The 20,135-nt window shown below is 46.5% G+C and overlaps 1 protein-coding gene across 1 annotated transcript in view; it reads right to left on the bottom strand.

Annotated features, from left to right (window-relative positions):
• The window catches only part of LOC140426948 (RUN and FYVE domain-containing protein 1-like), a 104,206-nt gene extending 95,728 nt beyond the window's left edge, over positions 1-8,478 (bottom strand). Inside the window, exons 1-4 of the mRNA XM_072512253.1 lie at positions 8,207-8,478; positions 3,579-3,752; positions 3,378-3,495; positions 3,199-3,300 (exon numbers count right to left, since the gene is read on the bottom strand). Coding sequence (XP_072368354.1) covers positions 3,199-3,300; positions 3,378-3,495; positions 3,579-3,752; positions 8,207-8,447 — 635 coding nt within the window. The 5' untranslated portion in view covers positions 8,448-8,478. The remainder of the gene's footprint in view (positions 1-3,198; positions 3,301-3,377; positions 3,496-3,578; positions 3,753-8,206) is intronic.
• Positions 8,479-20,135: the final 11,657 nt, after the last annotated feature.

Raw genomic sequence — 20,135 nt, 5'->3', positions numbered from 1 at the left:
ATACTCCATTGTTGAATATATTTAGGGTTGCGATAGACTGATTTTTTGATCTCTCAAGAGAATCAAGAAATATGGGGAGCAGGAATTGAAGATCAGTCACGATTGTACTGAATGAAGCAGGCTTGAGGGATCACATGGTCTATCCCTGCTCCTAGTTCTTACATTCTGATCTCATAAGAATACAGGTGTAGTTAAAATAAAACGGTGGGTGTGGGGGAGAGAAAGAGAGAGAAAAGTTTTTTAAAAGATTGAACAAACTAAACAAAATTAAAGAGGATAAAACCCCAGGTCCAGTGGATTATATCCATTTACTTTAAAATAATTTTCCAACATTTTTTTATTCTTTCACGGGGCCCGGTGTTACATTTGGTAGAGCTGCCCCATAGATATGTCAAGCGACAGCCTGAAGCCCGAAATAGTTATACACATTGATGTCCCAGACTCCATCACCATTCATGTCCTGTTCCACCAGCAGGACAGATCCACTAAAGATGGTCAGCAGCACATTGGTATAGCTATGAGTCCTCAACATTGATTCCTTACCCCATAATTAGCATCAGTTCAAACATGGGCACAGATAAGTCTCCTGATTACCACTTATCGCCCCCCTCTCTCCTCCCCACACTCTCACAGCTGATGAGTCAGTACTCATGCTGAACATCACTTGGAAGAAACTGAAGATTGCAAGGGCACAGAATATACTCTGGGTGGAGGACTCATGTCCATCAGCAAGAGCTACCTGGTAGCACCACTGCTGATTAAGCGAGACACAAGTCTGCTAATATCAGGGCCCTTGGCTTTTTTTCTGTATCCAGTGCTTCAGCCATTTCTCAATATGCGCTGCAAATTGAATTTTATCGGTGATGCTGGAGACCTCAGGAAGAGACCATGATGGCTCATTCACTAGGCACCGCTGGCTGAAAATGACTGCAAATACTTCAACCTTATTTTGTACAGGTGAGCTGGGCTACCCAATCATTGAGAGGGAGGATATACGAGGGACCTTCTTCTCTGGTTAGCTATTTAATTGTTTAATTGTCCACCACCACTCACAACTGGGTACAGGAGGAATTTAGAGCTTTGATCTCATTGCTTAGCTCCTTCCATCACATGCTGCTTCTGCTCCTTAGCATGCAGATAAGTCTGCATGATCACATCATTAGATTGGCAACTCATTTTTAGGTATGCCTGATGCTGCTCCGGCCCTCATTTTAGACTTCTTCCAAATATGGACAAAAGAGCTGAATTCAAAAAAGGCGAGATGAGTGGCTGCTTTTTTTCTCCAATAAGTTTAGTGTACGCAATTCATTTTATCCAATTAAGGGGCAATTTAGAGTCGTCAATCCACCTGCCCTGCACATCTTTGCGTTGTGGGGGCAAAACCCACACAAACACAGGGAAAATATGTAAACTCCACAAGGTCAGTGACCCAGAGCCGGGATCGAACCTGGGACCTTGACGCCGTGAGGCAGCACTGCTAACCACAGCGCCACTGTGCTGCCCACGTGTGGCTGCTTTTGACAGCATGACAACATTTGATCTCCTTGGATATTGCTGCTTCAGCAATGACCTTCCATTCAACGTGAAGTTAAAAGTGGGAATGTTTGCTGATGATTACTTATTTTTCAGTAACATTCTTGACCCCTGATGCTGAAGCAGTCCACGTACACATGCAACAAGATTTGGACAGCATTGAGGCTTGAGCTGACAAGTGGCAAGTAATATTCGCACCACTCAAGTATCAGGTAATGACCGTCTCCAACAAGAGAGTGTCTAACGAAATGATGCTGCTCAAGAGACAAGCATATAGCAGAATGCAAGATGGTGTCAGATTAAATAAGCACTTTGCTTCAGTATTCAGAGGAAATTGAATTTCAGAACCACTAGGAGGCAGAGATTGCTAAAGAGCAATTTGTATTATAGCTCCTAGTTTCAGAGGTGTAAAAAAGAAATGAATGACAAATCAATGAGGAACCCATCAGCACGGTAGCACAGTGGGTAGCACTGTTGCTTCACAGCTCCGTCATCCCAGGTTTGATTCCCGGCTTGGGTCACCGTCTGTGTGGAGTCTGCACGTTCTCCCTGTGTCTGCGTGGGTTTCCTCCGGGTGCTCCGGTTTCCTCCCACAATTCCCGAAAGACGTGCTGTTAGGTAATTTGGACATTCTGAATTCTCCCTCTGTGTACCCCAACAGGCGCCGGAGTGTGGCGACTAAGGATTTTTCACAGTAACATCATTGCAGTATTAATGTATGCCTACTTGTGATAATAAAAATTATTTTGAGAGTTACTAAAATATTGATCAAAGAGGTGAATGTTAAGGAACATTTTTTTTTTTTTTTTTTAAGTGAATTCCAGAGGTTGTGGCAATAGGGAGCTGAAGGAATGGCTGCCAAAGGTGAAAAATGGGTTGGGACAACAAAACAAGTCAGAGAACCAATGTTGGATGGTGACGGGCTGGAAAACATTTTAAAAATGTTGTTCCTTTCTCAGAATTACAAAGCCGATGCACAGAGTGGACTGGGCAAACCCCTAATTCATTTCCTTGCTTGCTACAAAAAACAGTTGAAATCAAATCCAAGTCAGGGTCCCCACAAAAAAAACATATTAGATCCAAGTGACAAGAACAGGCATTACATCTGATCTCACGATTGATCTTAGCCAAAAACTGAGAACATAAAAGATACAGAGGAAAAAGGCTATGAAGGCTTTAAACACAATAAAACATTTAAATTTGAGGCCTAGAGAAACCAGGGACCCAAGTAAGTCAATGTGGGCACGGTGAGCAGTATAACATGCATGTTATGGTTAATAAAATGGGTTGTTTACTGGTATCAATTTGTATCCTTCATTGCAAACGCAACAACAAAAATTAATTGGAAAAGGTTCTTATAAAATGTAGAATTCTCTGCCAATACTGTTGAAGCAAAATCTATAAAAACAAATTAGTTATGTGGTAAAAGGTTACTAACAGATATGGCGAAGAAAGGGAATGGGATTAGATAATGTGGTTTATAGAGAAACGGCAGTGCAGAATTGACAAGAATGGCCACTTCCTTAGCAGTAATAGTCTATGATTTCGCTTCATTTTAGCAACCAGAAGTCCCAGCAATAATTCCATAGGTTTTTGCCATCAGTGACAACTACCATCTGTCCCAGCAAAGCAAACATTGCATACAAAGAAAAGACCCCAAATCACCTCAGCATGTCTTTCCGATCAATCAAGGCCTTCAAATAATCGGCGATTTTCTTCTGCATTAAAGCAAGATTAAGCCACGCCCTTCCTTTTCCTACAGGAGTTCTGAAAGGTAAACATTTATATTTAATATTCTTGACCCAAATAAAGCACCATACAAAAAATAATTTACGAAAACTCACTTGAGCCCTGGCAGGTCTCGAACACTAGTTGCTATTTCAGCAGCCTCAGGACAAAGTTTTTCCACCAGCTCCAGAGGACCCCAAAATGATTTGTTTGGTCCAAGAAAAGTTTTCTTTACTATGAGTTATAAAAAAAATGTTTTGTCAGTCTTCCAAACTTTTTGCTGAATGAGGCACAGCTACTAAAATATCATCCTGTACCTTTCAGTCCATGTTTGAGACACTGCTCCATTACCACAAAGAACTGCTGGAGAGGAGGGTAATCGGCATCCAAAGTTCTTCCCAGGCTTAATGCAGATTGAATGAGCACTTTAATACTAAGTTTCATCATATTCAGGAGGTTGACTCGCTCATTTTTCACCTGCTCATTAACATCTAATTAAAAAACAAAAATTAACAGATTAGAAACAGCAGACTATCGTTTGCTATAATTCAAAGAGCAAGGGCGGCATGGTGGCACAGTGGTTAGCACTGCAGCATCACAGCACCGAGGGCCCAGGCTCGATTCCAGCCCTGGGTCAGTGTGTGTGGACTTTGCAGATTCTCCCCATGTGTGTGGGTCTCATCTCCACAACCCCAAGATGTGCAGGGTAGGTGGAATGGCCACACTAAATTGCCCGGTAATTGGGAAAAATTTTAAAAATAAAATTAAAAGATCATGGTAAAAGTAACACTTTTACACCACCTAAAAACATTTGTGCAGCAACTTCCACAGTTCAGTTCAACTTTCAAACTAGTTTTTGTTACTGCAATCTGCCATTTCTCATCCTTGACAAAAAATAGACTAATTCTTCTCTAGCTTCTACTGTCACTTCTATCTGAGGCCATTTAGCTCTCTGTCACTAGTTGACAGGCACTGAATATATCCAGCTGTTCTCATCCATTAAGCCACATCTTTCCACGGCAGTTTCTAGTGGAAAACACAAACATCTCCAGTGTCTGTTCCGCACACAGGTGCAAGCACAAGAGGTGATCATTTCACCTAAGAAATGATGGTCATTACTAGACTTAAGAAATATCATATTTAACTCAGTAGATAGTTGTCCAAGTACCATGAGCTCTGTTACTCGTGAATTTAAAAGCTACATGGCAATATGCTTTATTTGCTGCAAATCACTGAAATCCATCAATATTTTTCTGATATAAATCAACGATTTCCCCATTGCTTTACAGTCAGCCCAGTTCACAGATTTCCTTTTTGTCATCCAATGAAAGATAAAGTATTCCCCGTGGATGCGTAGGTCTCACCCCCACAACCCGAAGAGGTGCGGGGTAGCTGGATTGGCCATGCTAAATTGCCCCTTAATTGGGGAAAAAAAAATTAAACATTTTTTTAAAAATAAAGATAAAGTATGATTGTTCATTTCACATGGGTTCCATTGGAAGATTGCAAAATTGTGTTCTTGCATTTTTTTAAAAGAGGATATTTATGCCAATGCAACCCAAATATTTAGATTAATCTGTACTTAAATTTAATTCAATTATATTGTTTTAGTTGAAAACAAAGCATCATGCAAAGTCGACTGAAAAGGTTTCTAATAGCTGCTAAATAACAACTTGAATGTATAGAGCACTTCCAACATAATAAATGTCCCAATGCCTATCAAATGAGTTTCATGAAGCAAACTTTGTCACCAATGCACAAGATATCAGCATGGACAGAAGTTTGGTCAAATAGATAAGTATTAAGGAGTATCTTAAAGAAGGAAAGAGGTAGAAAGATGGAACGGTTTAAGGCCTAGGCAGCTGAAGGCAGAGCAATGGTGGAACAATTAAAACCCGAAATGTTCAAAAGGCCAGAATTAGATTAGTGTCAGATATATCCGATGGTTATGGGCTAAAGGAGATGGAGGTGAGGAAGGATTTGACAACTAGAATGAAAATTTAAAAATCAAGGTATTGTTTAACCTGGAGAAAATGAAAGTCAGTGAGTACAGGGGAGAGGAGAGAACGGGACATTCATAGAATCATAGAAGTTTACAGCATGGAAACAGGCCCTTCGGCCCAACCAGTCCATGCCGCCCAGTTTTTACCATTAAGCTAGTCCCAGTTGCCCGCACTTGGCCCATAACCCTCTATACCCATCTTACCCATGTAACTATCTAAATGTTTTTTAAAAGACACAATTTTACCCGCCTCTACTACTACCTCTGGCAGCCCATTCCAGACACTCACTACCCTCTGAGTGAAGAAATTGCCCCTCTGGGCCCTTCTGAATCTCTCCCCTTAAACCTATGCCCTCTAGTTTTAGACTCCCCTACCTTTGGGAAAAGATGTTGACTATCTACCTTATCTATGCCCCTCATTATTTTATAGACCTCTATAAGATCACCCCTAAGCCTCCTACGCTCCAAGGAAAAAAGTCCCAGTCTATCCAGCCTCTCCTTATAACTCAAACCATCAAGTCCCGGCAACATCCTAGTAAATCTTTTCTGCACTCTTTCTAGTTTAATAATATCCTTCCTATAATAGGGTGACCAGAACTGCACACAGTATTCCAAGTGTGGCCGTACCAATGTCTTGTACAACTTCAACAAGACGTCCCAACTCCTGTATTCAATGTTCTGACCAATGAAACCAAGCATGCCGAATGCCTTCTTCACCACCCTGTTCACCTGCGACTCCACCTTCAAGGAGCTATGAACCTGTACTCCTAGATCTCTTTGTTCTATAACTCTCCCCAACGTCATACCATTAACTGAGTAGGTCCTGGCCTGATTCGATCTGCCAAAATGCATCACCTCACATTTATCTAAATTAAACTCCATCTGCCATTCGTCGGCCCACTGGCCTAATTGATCAAGATCCCGTTGCAATCCTAGATAACCTTCTTCACTATCCACTGTGCCACCAATCTTGGTGTCATCTGCAAACTTACTAACCATGCCTCCTAAATTCTCATCCTCATCAAACACATTGTCAAGAGCAGCAGTTTTCCATGATACCACATTTAGAGAAGGTAGAATGTGAGGTACCAGCCTGGAATGCATGAGAGTAGCCAACTCAAGGTATCAAAAAGGTATGGATGACAAATGGAAATAGGGAATCTTAGTATTGGATCAAAGTAATCGCAAGTCAAATATGACACTGAAGTTGCCTGTTTTGGCCTCAGTGTTCAGCCAGGGAGTGGGATGTAGTCTATAGCTAGAGAACAGAGTTTGCAGTAGGGAACTGAAGACAATAGCTTCTGCATTCCAAATAATTTAAGACAACTTCTGCACATCCAGTACTGAATGTCCAACAAGCAGTCTGGCATCTTTAACAGCAATGGAAGGATGAGAAGAGGTGATGGCGAGGTAGAGCTGTGTGCCATCAGTGTACAGGAGAGAAAAAATGTGTTTTTGGATACAAACACAAAGGGCCACCACACCATGCAGATAAGAAACAGGAGATAGCCAAGGATAGAACCACGGAAGGTACCAGTGCTAAAGGTTTGGCAGCAGAAAGAGAAGCCATTGCAATTAGATACATACAAATGGAACCAGGCGAGTGGAATCCTATCCAGCTGAACAACACTGGTCAACTGTTCCAAAGGCTGCAGACCAGTCAAGAATAATTTTTAAATGACCATAAGCCCAATTAAATGTATTTTCATAAGAATCTGCCTAAGAGGAGGCTGAGGTGGTCTCCCAGCTACACAACTTCCCAGTGGCTAGGATGAAAAGACCATAAGACACAATAACAGAATTAGGCCACTCGGCCCATCAGGTCTGCTCCACTATTCAATCACTGCTGATATTTTTCTCATCTCTACTCTCCTGCCTACTCCCCATAACCCCTGATCCCCTTATTAATCAAGAACCTATCTGTCTTAAAGACACTCAGTGATTTGGCCTCCGCAGCCTTCAAGGGTTCCACAGATTCACCACCCTGTTGAAGAAATTCTTCATCTCCGTTTTAAAGGATTGTCCCTTCAGTTTGAGGCTGTGCCCTCTGGTTCTAGTTTTTCCTACCAGTGGAAACATCCCCTCCATGTCCACTCTATCCAGGCCTCACAGTATCCTGTAAGTTTCAATAAGATGCCCCCCTATCCTTCTAAACTCCAACGAGTACAGACCCAGAGTCCTCAACCTCTCCTCACATGACAAGCTCTTCATTCCACTGATCATTCTTGTGCACCTCCTCAGGACCCTTTCCATGGCCAGCACATTCTTCCTTAGATACACGGCCCAAAATTGCTCATAATACTCCAAATGGGGTCTGATGAGAGCCTTACAGCCTCAGAAGTACATGCCTGCTTGATATGAATGATAACATTGCATTTGCCTTCCTAACTGCTGACTGAACCTGCATGTTAACCTTGAGAGAATCTTGAACAAGGCTCCCAAGTTAATTTGTGCTTCTAATTTCCTAAGCATTTTCCCATTTAGAAAATAGTCTATGCTTCCTTTCTTCCTTCCGAAGTGCATAACCTCACACTTTCCCACATTGTATTCCATCTGCCACTACTTTGCCCACTCTCCTAGCTTGTCCAAGTCCTTCTGCAGCTCCCCTGCTTTCCAATACTACTTGTCCCTCTGCATATCTTTGTATCATCTGCAAACATAGCAACATTGCCCTCAGTTCCTTCTTCCAGACTGTTAATGTACTTGGTGAAAAGTTGTGGTCCCAACACCGACCCCGGAGACACGCCGTTCCTCACTGCCTGCCATCCTGAAAAATACTCCTTAAACACAGAAATAAGGGGTTACAGCATCGACCTCCGAGTGACGGCAAGATAGAGCTGCGTGACATATGTACACAAGGAAAAAAATATGTTTTTGGATAGTAACACCACCCCTCCACCTGCCAAGACCAGCCTCTCCCGGCCCCGCCCCTTCCAGCCCTACTTTTACTGAGAGTGTTGTCGCTGCCGCTGGCTTTGACTGCGAATCCCACAGCTGCTGATTTTAAAGCACTTCCGTAGTTCGCCGAAAGGGTCTCTGATGCTTTCTTGGCCAGCGACAGAATGGGGGTCGACCAGCCGCTCTCCTCCGCAACCCGACCACTGGCAGCCGGTGACGGGGGCGGCTCAGTCTCGCAGTCCGCCTCGTCCACGGCATTACTCAAATCCTCGGCTTCATCCGCCATCTTCCTTCGCGGCGGCACAGACACACGCAATCACTCGCCGAAAAACGGAGCGCGCGTCACGCGGTCTGAACAGTGGAGCCTGGAGCAATTAACCAGCGGGAGGAGGAGACTGCGCCTGCGCATTAGCCACATCCCCATTTTTCAAACAATTCCCGCGTTTTTGGTGTCCGGCCTTTTACCCCCCCCCCCCATTTGAAATCTGTGCCACAGCTTCAACATCACTCCACCCTGGAGAAGAATTGATTGATGCCAGTTTAATCAGGCACGAGGAATCCAAAATAAGCATGTATTTTACAACAATTATTTGGATTGGATTTGTTTATTGTCATGTGTACAGTGAAAAGGATTTTTCTGAGAGCAGCTCAACAGATCATTAAGTACATGGGAAGAAAAGGGAAGAAACGAGGTATACAATGTAACCACATAAGCACCGGATTCGGATGAAGCATACAGGGTGTAGTGTTAATGAGGTCAGTCCATAAGAGGGTCATTTAGGAGTCTGGTAACAGCGGAGAAGAAGCTGTTTTTGAGTCTGTTCGTGCGTGTTCTCAGACTTCTGTATCTCCTGCCCGATGGAAGAAGTTGGAAGAGTGAGTAAGCCGGGTGGGAGGGGTCTTTGATTACGCTGCCCGCTTTCCCCAGGCAGCGAGAGGTGTGGATGGAGTCAATGGATGGAAGGCAGGTTCGTGTGATGGACTGGGCGGTGTTCACGACTCTGAAGTTTCTTGCGGTCAACAATTATAACAACATTTTACAACAATTATAGGGTCAGCAGGGCAGCACAGCGCCAGGGTCCCAGGTTCGACTCCCAGCTTGGGTCACTGTCTGTGCGGAGTCTGCACATCTCCCCGTGTCTGCGTGGGTTTCCTCCGGGTGCTCCGGTTTCCTCCCACAGTCCAAAGACGTGCAGGTTAGGTGGATTGGCCATGCTAAATTGTGCCCAAAGGTTAGGTCGGGTTGCGGGGAGAGGGTGGGGGTGTGGGTTTTAGTATTGTGCTCTTTCAGGAGCTGGTGTGAACTCGCACAGTAAATTCTATGATACATGAGAAGCGGTAGAACCTCACCGGGTACTCTCTCCTGTTGGTTGGTTCCAGACTGCCCAACCTTTTATACAAATAGGGGAAGCTACCCTGCCCCTAGCGGGGGAGCTCATACTTCTAAAAGAGCACGGAGAAAAGAATCATCCCCAAACCATAGGCGCGATTCTCCGCTCCCGCGCCGGTTGGGAGAATCGCCTGGGTCGCCAAATTTTCCCGCGACGCCGGTCCGACGCCCTCCCGCGAATCACGGAAGCAGCTAGATCAGCACAATCGTGTTTTGCGCGGCACGGTCCAGTGAATCGCCCGAGTCAGCCAAAATGGCGATTCACCGGTACCCCCGCGATTCTCAGTGCCAGATGGGCCGAGTGGCCTGCCCAAAACGGCGGGTTCCCCCCGGTGCCGTCCACACCTGGTCGCTGCCGGCGGGAACCGCAGGATCGCTGGGGGGACGGCCTCGGACATCCTCTTGCGGGGCGGACTCGGGGAGGACGGCAACCACGCATGCGCGGGTTGGCGCCGGCCAACCCGCGCATGCGCAGGTGACGCCAGTTATGCGGTGCCGGCCGCGTCATGTATGCGGCGCCGCCTTTACGCGGCGCCAGGTCCTGGCGCGCGTAAATGACGCGGTGCCGCTCCTACCCCATTTTCGGGCCCTGAATCGGTCAGGATAGGGCTGTTTTGCACCGTCGTTAACCTCGACGGCGTTCACGACGGCACGAACACTCGGTCTCCATTTCAGAGAATCGCGCCCCATATGTCCCGTGCTGGTTATTACAGTCAGTTCCGATACTGCATTATTCCTTTGAAGGAATCCCTGGTCCCACTATTTGCAATTGAGCTTGAAAGACTTTCATACCTATCTCATTTCCATACTGGAAAGCTGAAGTTTCTGGAGGCTTCCCTTTTAATCCAAATTTTGTCACTCCCCAAATACATTTTTAAAGTTAGGACCTTAACCCTAACCCTAACTTGTTTCTCAGGATGCCAAATCCAATGTTCTTCTGCCTCCCTCCCCTAAAGTTTGCAAATGTGATTTAATCAGTGATTCCTAACCTGCCAGCTAAATTCAATACATGTAATTTAGTATCAGATAAATTAGAATGAGAAATGTAATGTAGTTTTTGTCAGTATCAGCCGAAGTGAGGAGATTTTGAGCCTGAAGACTGCTGAATATTTGATTAGTTATCACTGCCGGGAACAACATTTTGGCCACACATCATTAAAGTTGTTTGAGACTACTTATGGATGTCTGAGACCATTGAGGGATACCTGCCTATTCACAGTGCAGACTTCTGAGGAGAAAGTATACTCTCATTCAGCAGACAGTCAAGGTCATTAGGCAGAATACCTCATCAACAGAGCTTTCAAACAAGCACTAAGATATCGCTTGACTGTAGTGATAAGAGCCCATCCTTAGACCATAAGATCATAAGACATAGGAGCGGAAGTAAGGCCATTCGGCCCATCGAGTCCACTCCACCATTCAATCATGGCTGATTTCAACTCCATTTACCCGCTCTCTCTCCATAGCCCTTAATTCCTCAAGAAATCAAGAATTTATCAACTTCTGTCTTAAAGACACTCAACGTCCCGGCCTCCACCGCCCTCTGTGGCAATGAATTCCACAGACCCACCACTCTCTGGCTGAAGAAATTTCTCCATCTCTGTTCTAAAGTGACTCCCTTTTATTCTAAGGCTGTGCCCCCAGGTCCTAGTCTCCCCTGCTAATGGAAACAACTTCCCTACATCCACCCTATCTAAGCCATTCATTATCTTGTAAGTTTCTATTAGATCTCCCCTCAACCTCCTAAACTCCAATGAATATAATCCCAGGATCCTCAGACGTTCATCGTATGTTAGGCCTACCATTCCTGGGATCATCCGTGTGAATCTCCGCTGGACCCGCTCCAGTGCCAGTATGTCCTTCCTGAGGTGTGGGGCCCAAAATTGCTCACAGTATACTAAATGGGGCCTAACTAATGCTTTATAAAGCTTCAGAAGTACATCCGTGCTTTTATATTCCAAGCCTCTTGAGATGAATGACAACATTGCATTTGCTTTCTTAATTACGGACTCAACCTGCAAGTTTACATTTAGAGAATCCTGGACTAGGACTCCCTTTGCACTTCAGCATTATGAATTTTGTCACCGTTTAGAAAATAGTCCACGCCTCTATTCTTTTTTCCAAAGTGCAAGACCTTGCACTTGCCCACGTTGAATTTCATCAGCCATTTCTTGGACCACTCTCCTAAACTGTCTAAATCTTTCTGCAGCCTCCCCACCTCCTCCATACTACCTGCCCCTCCACCTAACTTTGTATCATCGGCAAACTTAGCCAGAACGCCCTCAGTCCCGTCATCTAGATCGTCAATATATAAGGAGAAAAGCTGTGGCCCCAACACTGAACCCTGCGGGACACCACTCGTCACCGGTTGCCATTCCGAAAAAGAACCTTTTATCCCAACTCTCTGCCTTCTGCCTGACAGCCAATCGTCAATCCATGTTAGTACCTTGCCTCGAATACGATGGGTCCTTATTTTACTCAGCAGTCTCCCGTGAGGCACCTTATCAAAGGCCTTTTGGAAGTCAAGATAGATAACATCCATTGGCTCTCCTTGGTCTAACCTATTTGTTATCCCTTCAAAGAACTCTAACAGGTTTGTCAGGCACGACCTCCCCTTACTAAATCCATGCTGACTTGTCCTAATCCGACCCTGCACTTCCAAGAATTTAGAAATCTCATCCTTAACAATGGATTCTAGAATCTTGCCAACAACCGAGGTTAGGCTAATTGGCCTATAATTTTCCATCTTTTTCCTTGTTCCCTTCTTGAACAGGGGCGTTACAACAGCGATTTTCCAATCCTCTGGGACTTTCCCTGACTCCAGTGACTTTTGAAAGATCATAACTAACGCCTCCACTATTTCTTCAGCTATCTCCTTTGGAACTCTAGGATGTAGCCCATCTGGGCCCGGAGATTTATTAATTTTTAGACCTCTTAGTTTCTCTAGCACTTTCTCCTTTGTGATGGCTACCATATTCAACTCTGCCCCCTGACTCTCCGGAATTGTTGGGATATTACTCATGTCTTCTACTGTGAAGACTGACGCAAAGTACTTATTCAGTTCCTCAGCTATTTCCTTGTCTCCCATCACAAAATTACCAGCGTCATTTTGGAGCGGCCCAATGTCAACTTTTGCCTCCCGTTTGTTTTTAATGTATTTAAAGAAACTTTTACTATCATTCCTAATGTTACTGGCTAGCCTACCTTCAAATTTGATCCTCTCTTTCCTTATCTCTCTCTTTGTTATCCTCTGTTTGTTTTTGTAGCCTTCCCAATCTTCTGACTTCCCACTACTCTTTACCACATTATAGGCTTTCTCTTTTCCTTTGATGCATTCCCTAATTTCCTTTGTCAGCCATGGCAGCCTAATCCCCCCTCTGATAACCTTTCTTTTCTTTGGGATGAACCTCTGTACTGTGTCCTCAATTACTCCCAGAAACTCCTGCCATTGCTGTTCTACTGTCTTTCCCACTAGGCTCTGCTCCCAGTCGATTTTCGTCAGTTCCTCCCTCATGCCCCTGTAGTTACCTTTATTTAACTGTAACACCTTTACATCTGATTCTACCTTCTTTCTTTCAAATTGGAGATTGAATTCGACCATATTATGATCCCTGCCTCCTAAGTGCTCCCTTACTTTAAGATCTTTAATCAAGTCTGGCTCATTACATAACACTAAGTCCAGAATGGCCTGTTCCCTCGTGGGCTCCATCACAAGCTGTTCCAAAAAGCCCTCCTGTAAACATTCAATGAATTCCCTTTCCTTGGGTCCACTGGCAGTATTATTTACCCAGTCCACCTGCATATTAAAGTCCCCCATGATCACTGTGACCTTGCCTTTCTGACATGCACTTTCTATTTTGTGGTGCATTTTGTGCCCCTGGTCCTGACCACTGTTAGGAGGCCTGTACATAACTCCCATTATGGTTTTTTTGCCTTTGTGGTTCCTCAACTCTACCCACACAGACTCCACATCATCTGACCCTATGTCATTTAGTGCTATTGATTTAATTTCATTCCTAATTAACAAGGCAACCCCGCCCCCTCTGCCCACCTCTCTGTCTTTTTGATAGGTTGTGAATCCCTGGATGTTTAAATGCCAGTCCTGAACCCCCTGCAACCATGTCTCTGTGATGCCTACCACATCATACCTGCCAGTCACAATCTGGGCCACAAGCTCATCTACCTTGTTCCGTACACTGCGCGCATTTAAATATAGCACCTTTAATTCTCTATTGACCGTCCCTTTTTGTTTTCTTAGTGTGGTGGACCTTGGTTTACTGAGCCTTTCCATACACTGTGTCATATTTTGTGGGATGGGGACAATCGTAATCACTCTTGAGTTTTGGCTGTTCGTGTTTTTTTGTATTCCTAAGCAGCTACGCTCCCCGCTGATTACTTCACCTCTTGGTTCCCTGACTTTCCCTTCCCCCCCCCAATCTTTAGTTTAAAGTCCTATAAACATCCTGTCAGATGTTTCCTGCACACCCAGAATCTCAACATCTCATCTCCGCACATTGCCCTTGGGCAAGAGGCTGTTGTCCACCTCATTCTGGAAAGTGCCTTTGCAAAGGTCTTGAGCGAGATACAATGACAGTGTCTAATTTGATCCCAAGCAGCTCCACAGTCTCCTCCCAGGGATGCACATTGAGATGAACATCAGCTGTGGCTGGTGGACCATCAACTTGGTGAAAGATGCTCTTTGGTCTGCCTGAAACTTGCTTATCTTCCAGTGTAAAGTGCTGTCCATGAAGAAATGTTGCAGACTGGCACATTCCTAAGCCAATGGCTACATGCTGAGGGACGCCCTAAACTTGGGGCAGTTGCTGCAAAGATGAAAAGGGGAAAGTCACCACCTAAGGCCTTTCAGCTATACTATGCTGGGACTGGAATCTGGGTAAAACCTCTGGCTGTATGTTTCACATGTAATGAATCTTGTAAATTCTTTTTTTTAAATTCCAATTAAGGGGCAGTTTAACATGTCCAATCCACCTACCTTGCACATCTTTTTGCGATGTGGGCGGAGACCCATGCAGACACGGGGAGAATGTGCAAACCACATGGACAGTGTCCCGGGGCCGGGATCGAATAGGGATCCTTGGCGCTGTTTGAGGCAGGAGTGTTCACCACTCCACTGCACCACCGTGCCGCCCTGGCGAATCTTGTAAACATTAACTGTACTTGTAATAGTAGTGATCAACATCTGGTATAGGAACAAACTAATTTGCTTTGCACCTCATATAATGTAAGCTTGGAACGATCATGTAATGTACTTTTTGAAATTTTAGGAATAAAAAACCATCACATTAACATGAACAGGAGCAGATGAAAATTGAGGAAACTTTTTTTTTAAAGCAGTATTTAAGGCAGATTCATGCCAATGGAAAGTAGATTCCCCAAAGAGTAAACTGGCAAGTCATGTGAGGATGTTGCAAGAAGATGAATATTAGGCAAGTACACTTAATCAAAGTAGGTTTGGGGAAGTCTGGCAGTACTGCATGAGGACCTTTATCCACAGGTGTCTGCCTACCCTGCTCTCTCTGATTATAAAGGTGATAATTGCTCGGTGTCTCCAATTTTCAAACACACTATTCATGTGAGGGAAGATGTGGTAAATTAAAGGAAAAGGACAAGACAAGAGAGCAAGGAAGCAATCAGGGTAATGATAATTAGAGCATGGCAGGAAGGGACACAGCATGCAAACTTCGAGCAGATTAGGCCAGAATTTGCAAGATTAGTTAAAAAAAACTAAAGGCTCTATAAATAAATGTCTGTAGCATTCATAACAAAACAGGTGAATTGTCAGCTTGAATAGAAATATATATGTATGACTTGATATGACTGTGTGGAGTGTGTACGTTCTCCATGTGTCCGCATGGATTTCCTCCAGGTGCTCCGGTTTCCTCCCATAGGTCAAAGATGTGCCGGTTAGGTGGATTGGCCATGCTAAATTGCTCCTTAATGTCCAAAAGGTTAGCTGGGATTACTGGGATCGGTTTGGGGCATTGGCCAAGTAGGATGTTCTTTCAGAGGGTCGGTGTGGACTTGATGGACGAAATGGCCTCTTCTGCACTGTAGGGATTTTGTGAATGCTGGGACCTGAATATTCAAGGGGACTTGACATTTCAGAAGGACAAGAAGCTAGAAAAGGATGGTGGGGTAGCTCTGTTAATTAAGGGCGACATTAGTACAACAAGAGAGTTGACCTTAGTTTGAAAGTTTATGATGCAGAATCAGTTGGGTCGAGATAAGAAATAACTAAGGTAAAAATTCAATTGTAATTGCAGTTTATGGGCCTCCAAACAGTAATGACCATTGGATGGGATATACAGGTATAAATATAGTCTGAGGAACTCATGCAGTGATGTCTTGGAACTGAGATGATTGATCACCGACAGCGGTAACTATCTTCCTTTGTGCTAGGTATGGCTCCAACCAGGAGAGAGTTTTCCCCCGATTCCCATTAGTTCCAGTTTTGCTCGGGCTCCTTGAGGTCACACTCGGTCAAATGCTGCCTTGATGTTAAAGGTAGTCACTCCCTGGTGGAACCCAAACTGAGCATCAGTGAGCGGTTATTACTATGCAAGTATTGCTTGATAGCACTGTTGATGACCCCTACCATTACTTTATATAGGGCTGTAATTGCCCAGGTTGGATTTGTTCTCCTTTTTGTGTAGAGGACATACCTGGGTAATTTTCAACATTGGGGTGTGGCAAGTTCTGGAGCACAAGTTTTCAGTACTCTTGCCGGAATATAGTCAGAGCCTTTGCAGTATAAGGTGCTTTGAGTCGTTTCTTGATATCATATGGAGTGAATAAAATTGGCTGCAGACTAGCATCTGTGATGCTGGAGAGCTCCACCAGCACAGGCTAGTCCAACTCTTAACTCGGGCCCAAATCTACTGTGACTCACTGTGCAAAGTTACAGTGCCAAAGAATGAACCTTCGAGTCCTTTTTCTTTCTCCAGTGCTTGAATGTCTCCCACACACAGTAACCTGAATGGGACATAATCTTCAGGGTGTGACCTTATCAGAGCACTTTATTCCAACAAAAGCAAAATACTGCACGTGCTGGAAACCTGAAGCAGCACCTGTGTAGAGAGTAATTGAGCCATGTCTCAGGTCAATGACCCTTCATCAGAGCACTTTACGGTTTGGTCAAGACTTCCTATGACTTACATTCCACTGTTTTGGTATATAGTGTCTCTATCTCTCCTGCTTTTAAACACTCCTAAAACTTACCTTTTGTCCTAATACCTCCTTATGCTGCTCGTGTCAAATTTTGTTTGACCAACATTCCCATATTGGACCTTGGGACATTCTGCTACATTAAATGCACTATATGATGTACCGTCAATTACCACGAGACGAGAATGGTGGAACAATCGAGGCTTTATTGAACAAGATGTTGTGCCTCCTGTAGCTGGAACCAGAATGGCTGCAGCGCAGGAGAGCACACACTTTTATACGCCGCCTGCCGGGCGGAGCCAGCAGGCAGGGATTTACCATCGTACCTCTAATATACGGGCAGTGCCGTAATGCATATAATATACCACTAGTGGTGTTCACCACATTCACCCCCTGTTAAAAAAGAGTCCGGCGGGGTGGTGGAAACATTACAAATTAAGTCTGTCGGGGGCCTTGACCCTCCTCCGTGATCGCCTCAGTCCTGGTGGTGATGTGGGCACCAACCTGGTCACCTGCGACTCCGAGAGTGTGTTGTCCTCGTCTTCGTCACCCCTGAGTGGATCCAGTGGGAGGACGGATCCTGCTGGGGTGGGGGCTGCGGTGAGGTTCGCTGGAGGGAGGGTGAGTGGCGCAGGGGTGAATGAGGTAACCGGGGGAGGGGTGGGTGGTGTCAGGTCGTAGGTGGGGACCCAGCGGGTGCCAGGCCCCAGAGGGAGACTGTGTCTTGGCGCCCGTCGGGGTGTGCCGTAGGCGTACTGCGGGTTTGCATGTAGGAGGTGGACCTTTTCGACCAAGGGGTCCGATTTATGGCTCCGCACATGCTTCCAGAGGAGGACGGGTCCATGTTGGGAGCGAGACCCCAGAGGTGGACTTCCTGGGGAAGGCAAACACGCGATCGTGAGGGGTCTCATTAGTCACGGTGCAGAGGAGCGATCGGATGGAGTGGAGCGTGTCGGGGTGGACCTCCTGCCAACGGGAGACCGGGAGATATTTAGACCGCAGGGTCAGCAGGACGGCCTTCCAAACTGTCCCGTTCTCCCTCTCCACCTGCCCGTTTCCCCAGGAGTTGTAGCTGGTCGTCCTGCTCGAGGCGATGCCCTTACTGAGCAGGAACTGTCGCAGCTCATCGCTCATGACAGAGGATTCCCGATCGCTGTGGATATAGATGGGGAAACCAAACAGAGTGAAGATACTGTGCAGGGCTTTGATTACTGTGGCAGAAGTCATGTTGGGGCATGGGATGGCGAAAGGGAACCGGGAGTACTCGTCAATCACGTTCAGGAAGTACGCGTTGCGGTCGGTGGAGGGGAGGGGCACTTTGAAGTCCACGCTGAGGCGTTCAAAGGGGCGGGAGGCCTTCACCGGGTGCGCTCTATCTGGCCGGTAGAAGTGCGGCTTGCACTCTGCGCAGACTTGGCAGTCTCTGGTGACGGTCCTGACCTCCTCAATGGAGTTGGACAGGTTGCTTGACAAAATGGAAGAACCGGGTGACCCCCGGGTGGCAGAGGTCATAGTGGAGAGCCCGGAGTTGGCCCACTTGAGCGCTGGCACATGTACCGCGGGATAGGGCATCGGGGGTTCGTTGAGCTTCCCCGGGCGATACAAGATCTCATAATTATAGGTGGAGAGCTCGATCCTCCACCTCAAGATCTTGTCATTTTTGATTTTGCCCCGCTGTGTATTATTACACATAAAGGCAACCGACCGTTGGTCAGTGAGGAGAGTGAATCTCCTGCCGGCCAGGTAATACCTCCAATGTCGCACAGCTTCCACAATGGCTTGGGCCTCCTTTTTGAGAGGAGTGCCGAATTTCGGAGGCATGGAGGGCGCGGGAGAAGAAGGCCACAGGTCTGCCCGCCTGGTTGAGGGTGGCAGCCAGAGCTACATCAGATGCATCACTCTCCACCCGAAAGGGGAGGGACTCGTCGACCGCGTACATCGTGGCCTTGGCGATGTCCGCCTTGATGCGGTTGAAGGCCTGGCGGGCCTCAGATGTCAGGGGAAAAACTGTGGACTGAATGAGTGGATGGGTCTTGTCTGCATAATTAGGGACCCACTGGGCGTAATAGGAGAAAAACCCCAGGCATCGTTTCAGGGCCTTGGGGCAGTGGGGGAGAGGGAGTTCCTGGAGGGGGCGCATGCGGTCGGGGTCGGGCCCCAGGACTCCATTTTCCACTACGTAGCCAAGGATGGCTAAGCGGTTGGTGCGGAACACAAATTTCTCCTTATTGTATGTGAGGTTAAGGAGTTTGGCGGTATGGAGGAATTTTTAGAGGTTTGCGTCATGGTCCTGCTGATCGTGGCAGCAGATGGTGACGTTATCTAGGTGCGGGAAGGTGGCCCGCAGTCCATACCAGTCAACCATTCGGTCCATCTCTCGCTGGAAGACCGAGACCCCATTAGTGATGCCGAAGGGAACCCTAAGGAAGTGATAGCGGCGGCCATCTGCTACGAACGCAGTGTATTGGCAGTCCTCCGGGCGGATGGGGAGCTGGTGGTAGGTGGACTTCAAGTCTACTGTGGAAAAGACGCGATACTGTGCAATCTGATTGACCATGCCAGATATGGTTGGGAGGGATTACGCTTCGAGCTGCGTGTACCGATTGATAGTCTGACTGTAGTCAATGACCATCCTGTGCTTCTCCCCAGTCTTCACTACCACTACTTGACCTCTCCAGGAGCAGTTGCTGGCCTCAATGACCCCCTCCCGCAGAAGCCGTTGGACCTCCGACCTGATGAAGGTCCTGTCCTGGGCACTGTAAAGTCTGCTCCTAGTGGCAATGGGTTTGCAGTCCAGGGTGAGGTTCGCAAACAGGGAAGGTGGATCGACCTTAAGAGTCGTGAAGCCGCAGACGGTGAGGGGGCGGAGGGGTCCACCGAATTTTAAAGTCAGGCTTTGGAGATGGCACAGAAAATCCAGGCCGAGTAACAGGGCAGCGCAGAGGTGGGGGAGGACGTAGAGTCGGAGGTTGCTGAACTCTACACCCTGGATGGTGAGGGTCGCGATACAGTACCCCCGGATTTCAACGGAATGGGATCCGGATGCCAGGGAGATTTTCTGGGTGATGGGGTGTACCGGGAGGGAGCAGCGCCTTACCGTAGGGGTGGATGAAGCTCTCTGTGCACCTGGAGTCCAAGAGGCAGGTCGTCTCGTGCCCATTGATCTTCACCGTCGTCGTAGCGGTCGCGCGGTTGCGGGGCCGTGACTCATCCAGGGTGATAGAGGCGAGCTGCGGAAGATGCAGGGAGGTCCCGGGCTGATCAGCGGTGGCGGAGGTAGCGGTAGGCGACGAACAGTCAGATGAGCAGAGGTCCTGTGGTGCGGTCCAAAATGGCGCCGAAGATGGCGACGCCCATGGGGCGCACATGGTGGGCGGCATCAAAGATGGTGGCGCCAAG

The sequence above is a fragment of the Scyliorhinus torazame genome, chromosome 7 (assembly GCF_047496885.1).
Source record: "Scyliorhinus torazame isolate Kashiwa2021f chromosome 7, sScyTor2.1, whole genome shotgun sequence".
Taxonomy (NCBI): domain Eukaryota; kingdom Metazoa; phylum Chordata; class Chondrichthyes; order Carcharhiniformes; family Scyliorhinidae; genus Scyliorhinus; species Scyliorhinus torazame.
Note: the sequence above shows the minus strand (reverse complement) of the source record. Positions and strands in the feature narration are given on the sequence as shown.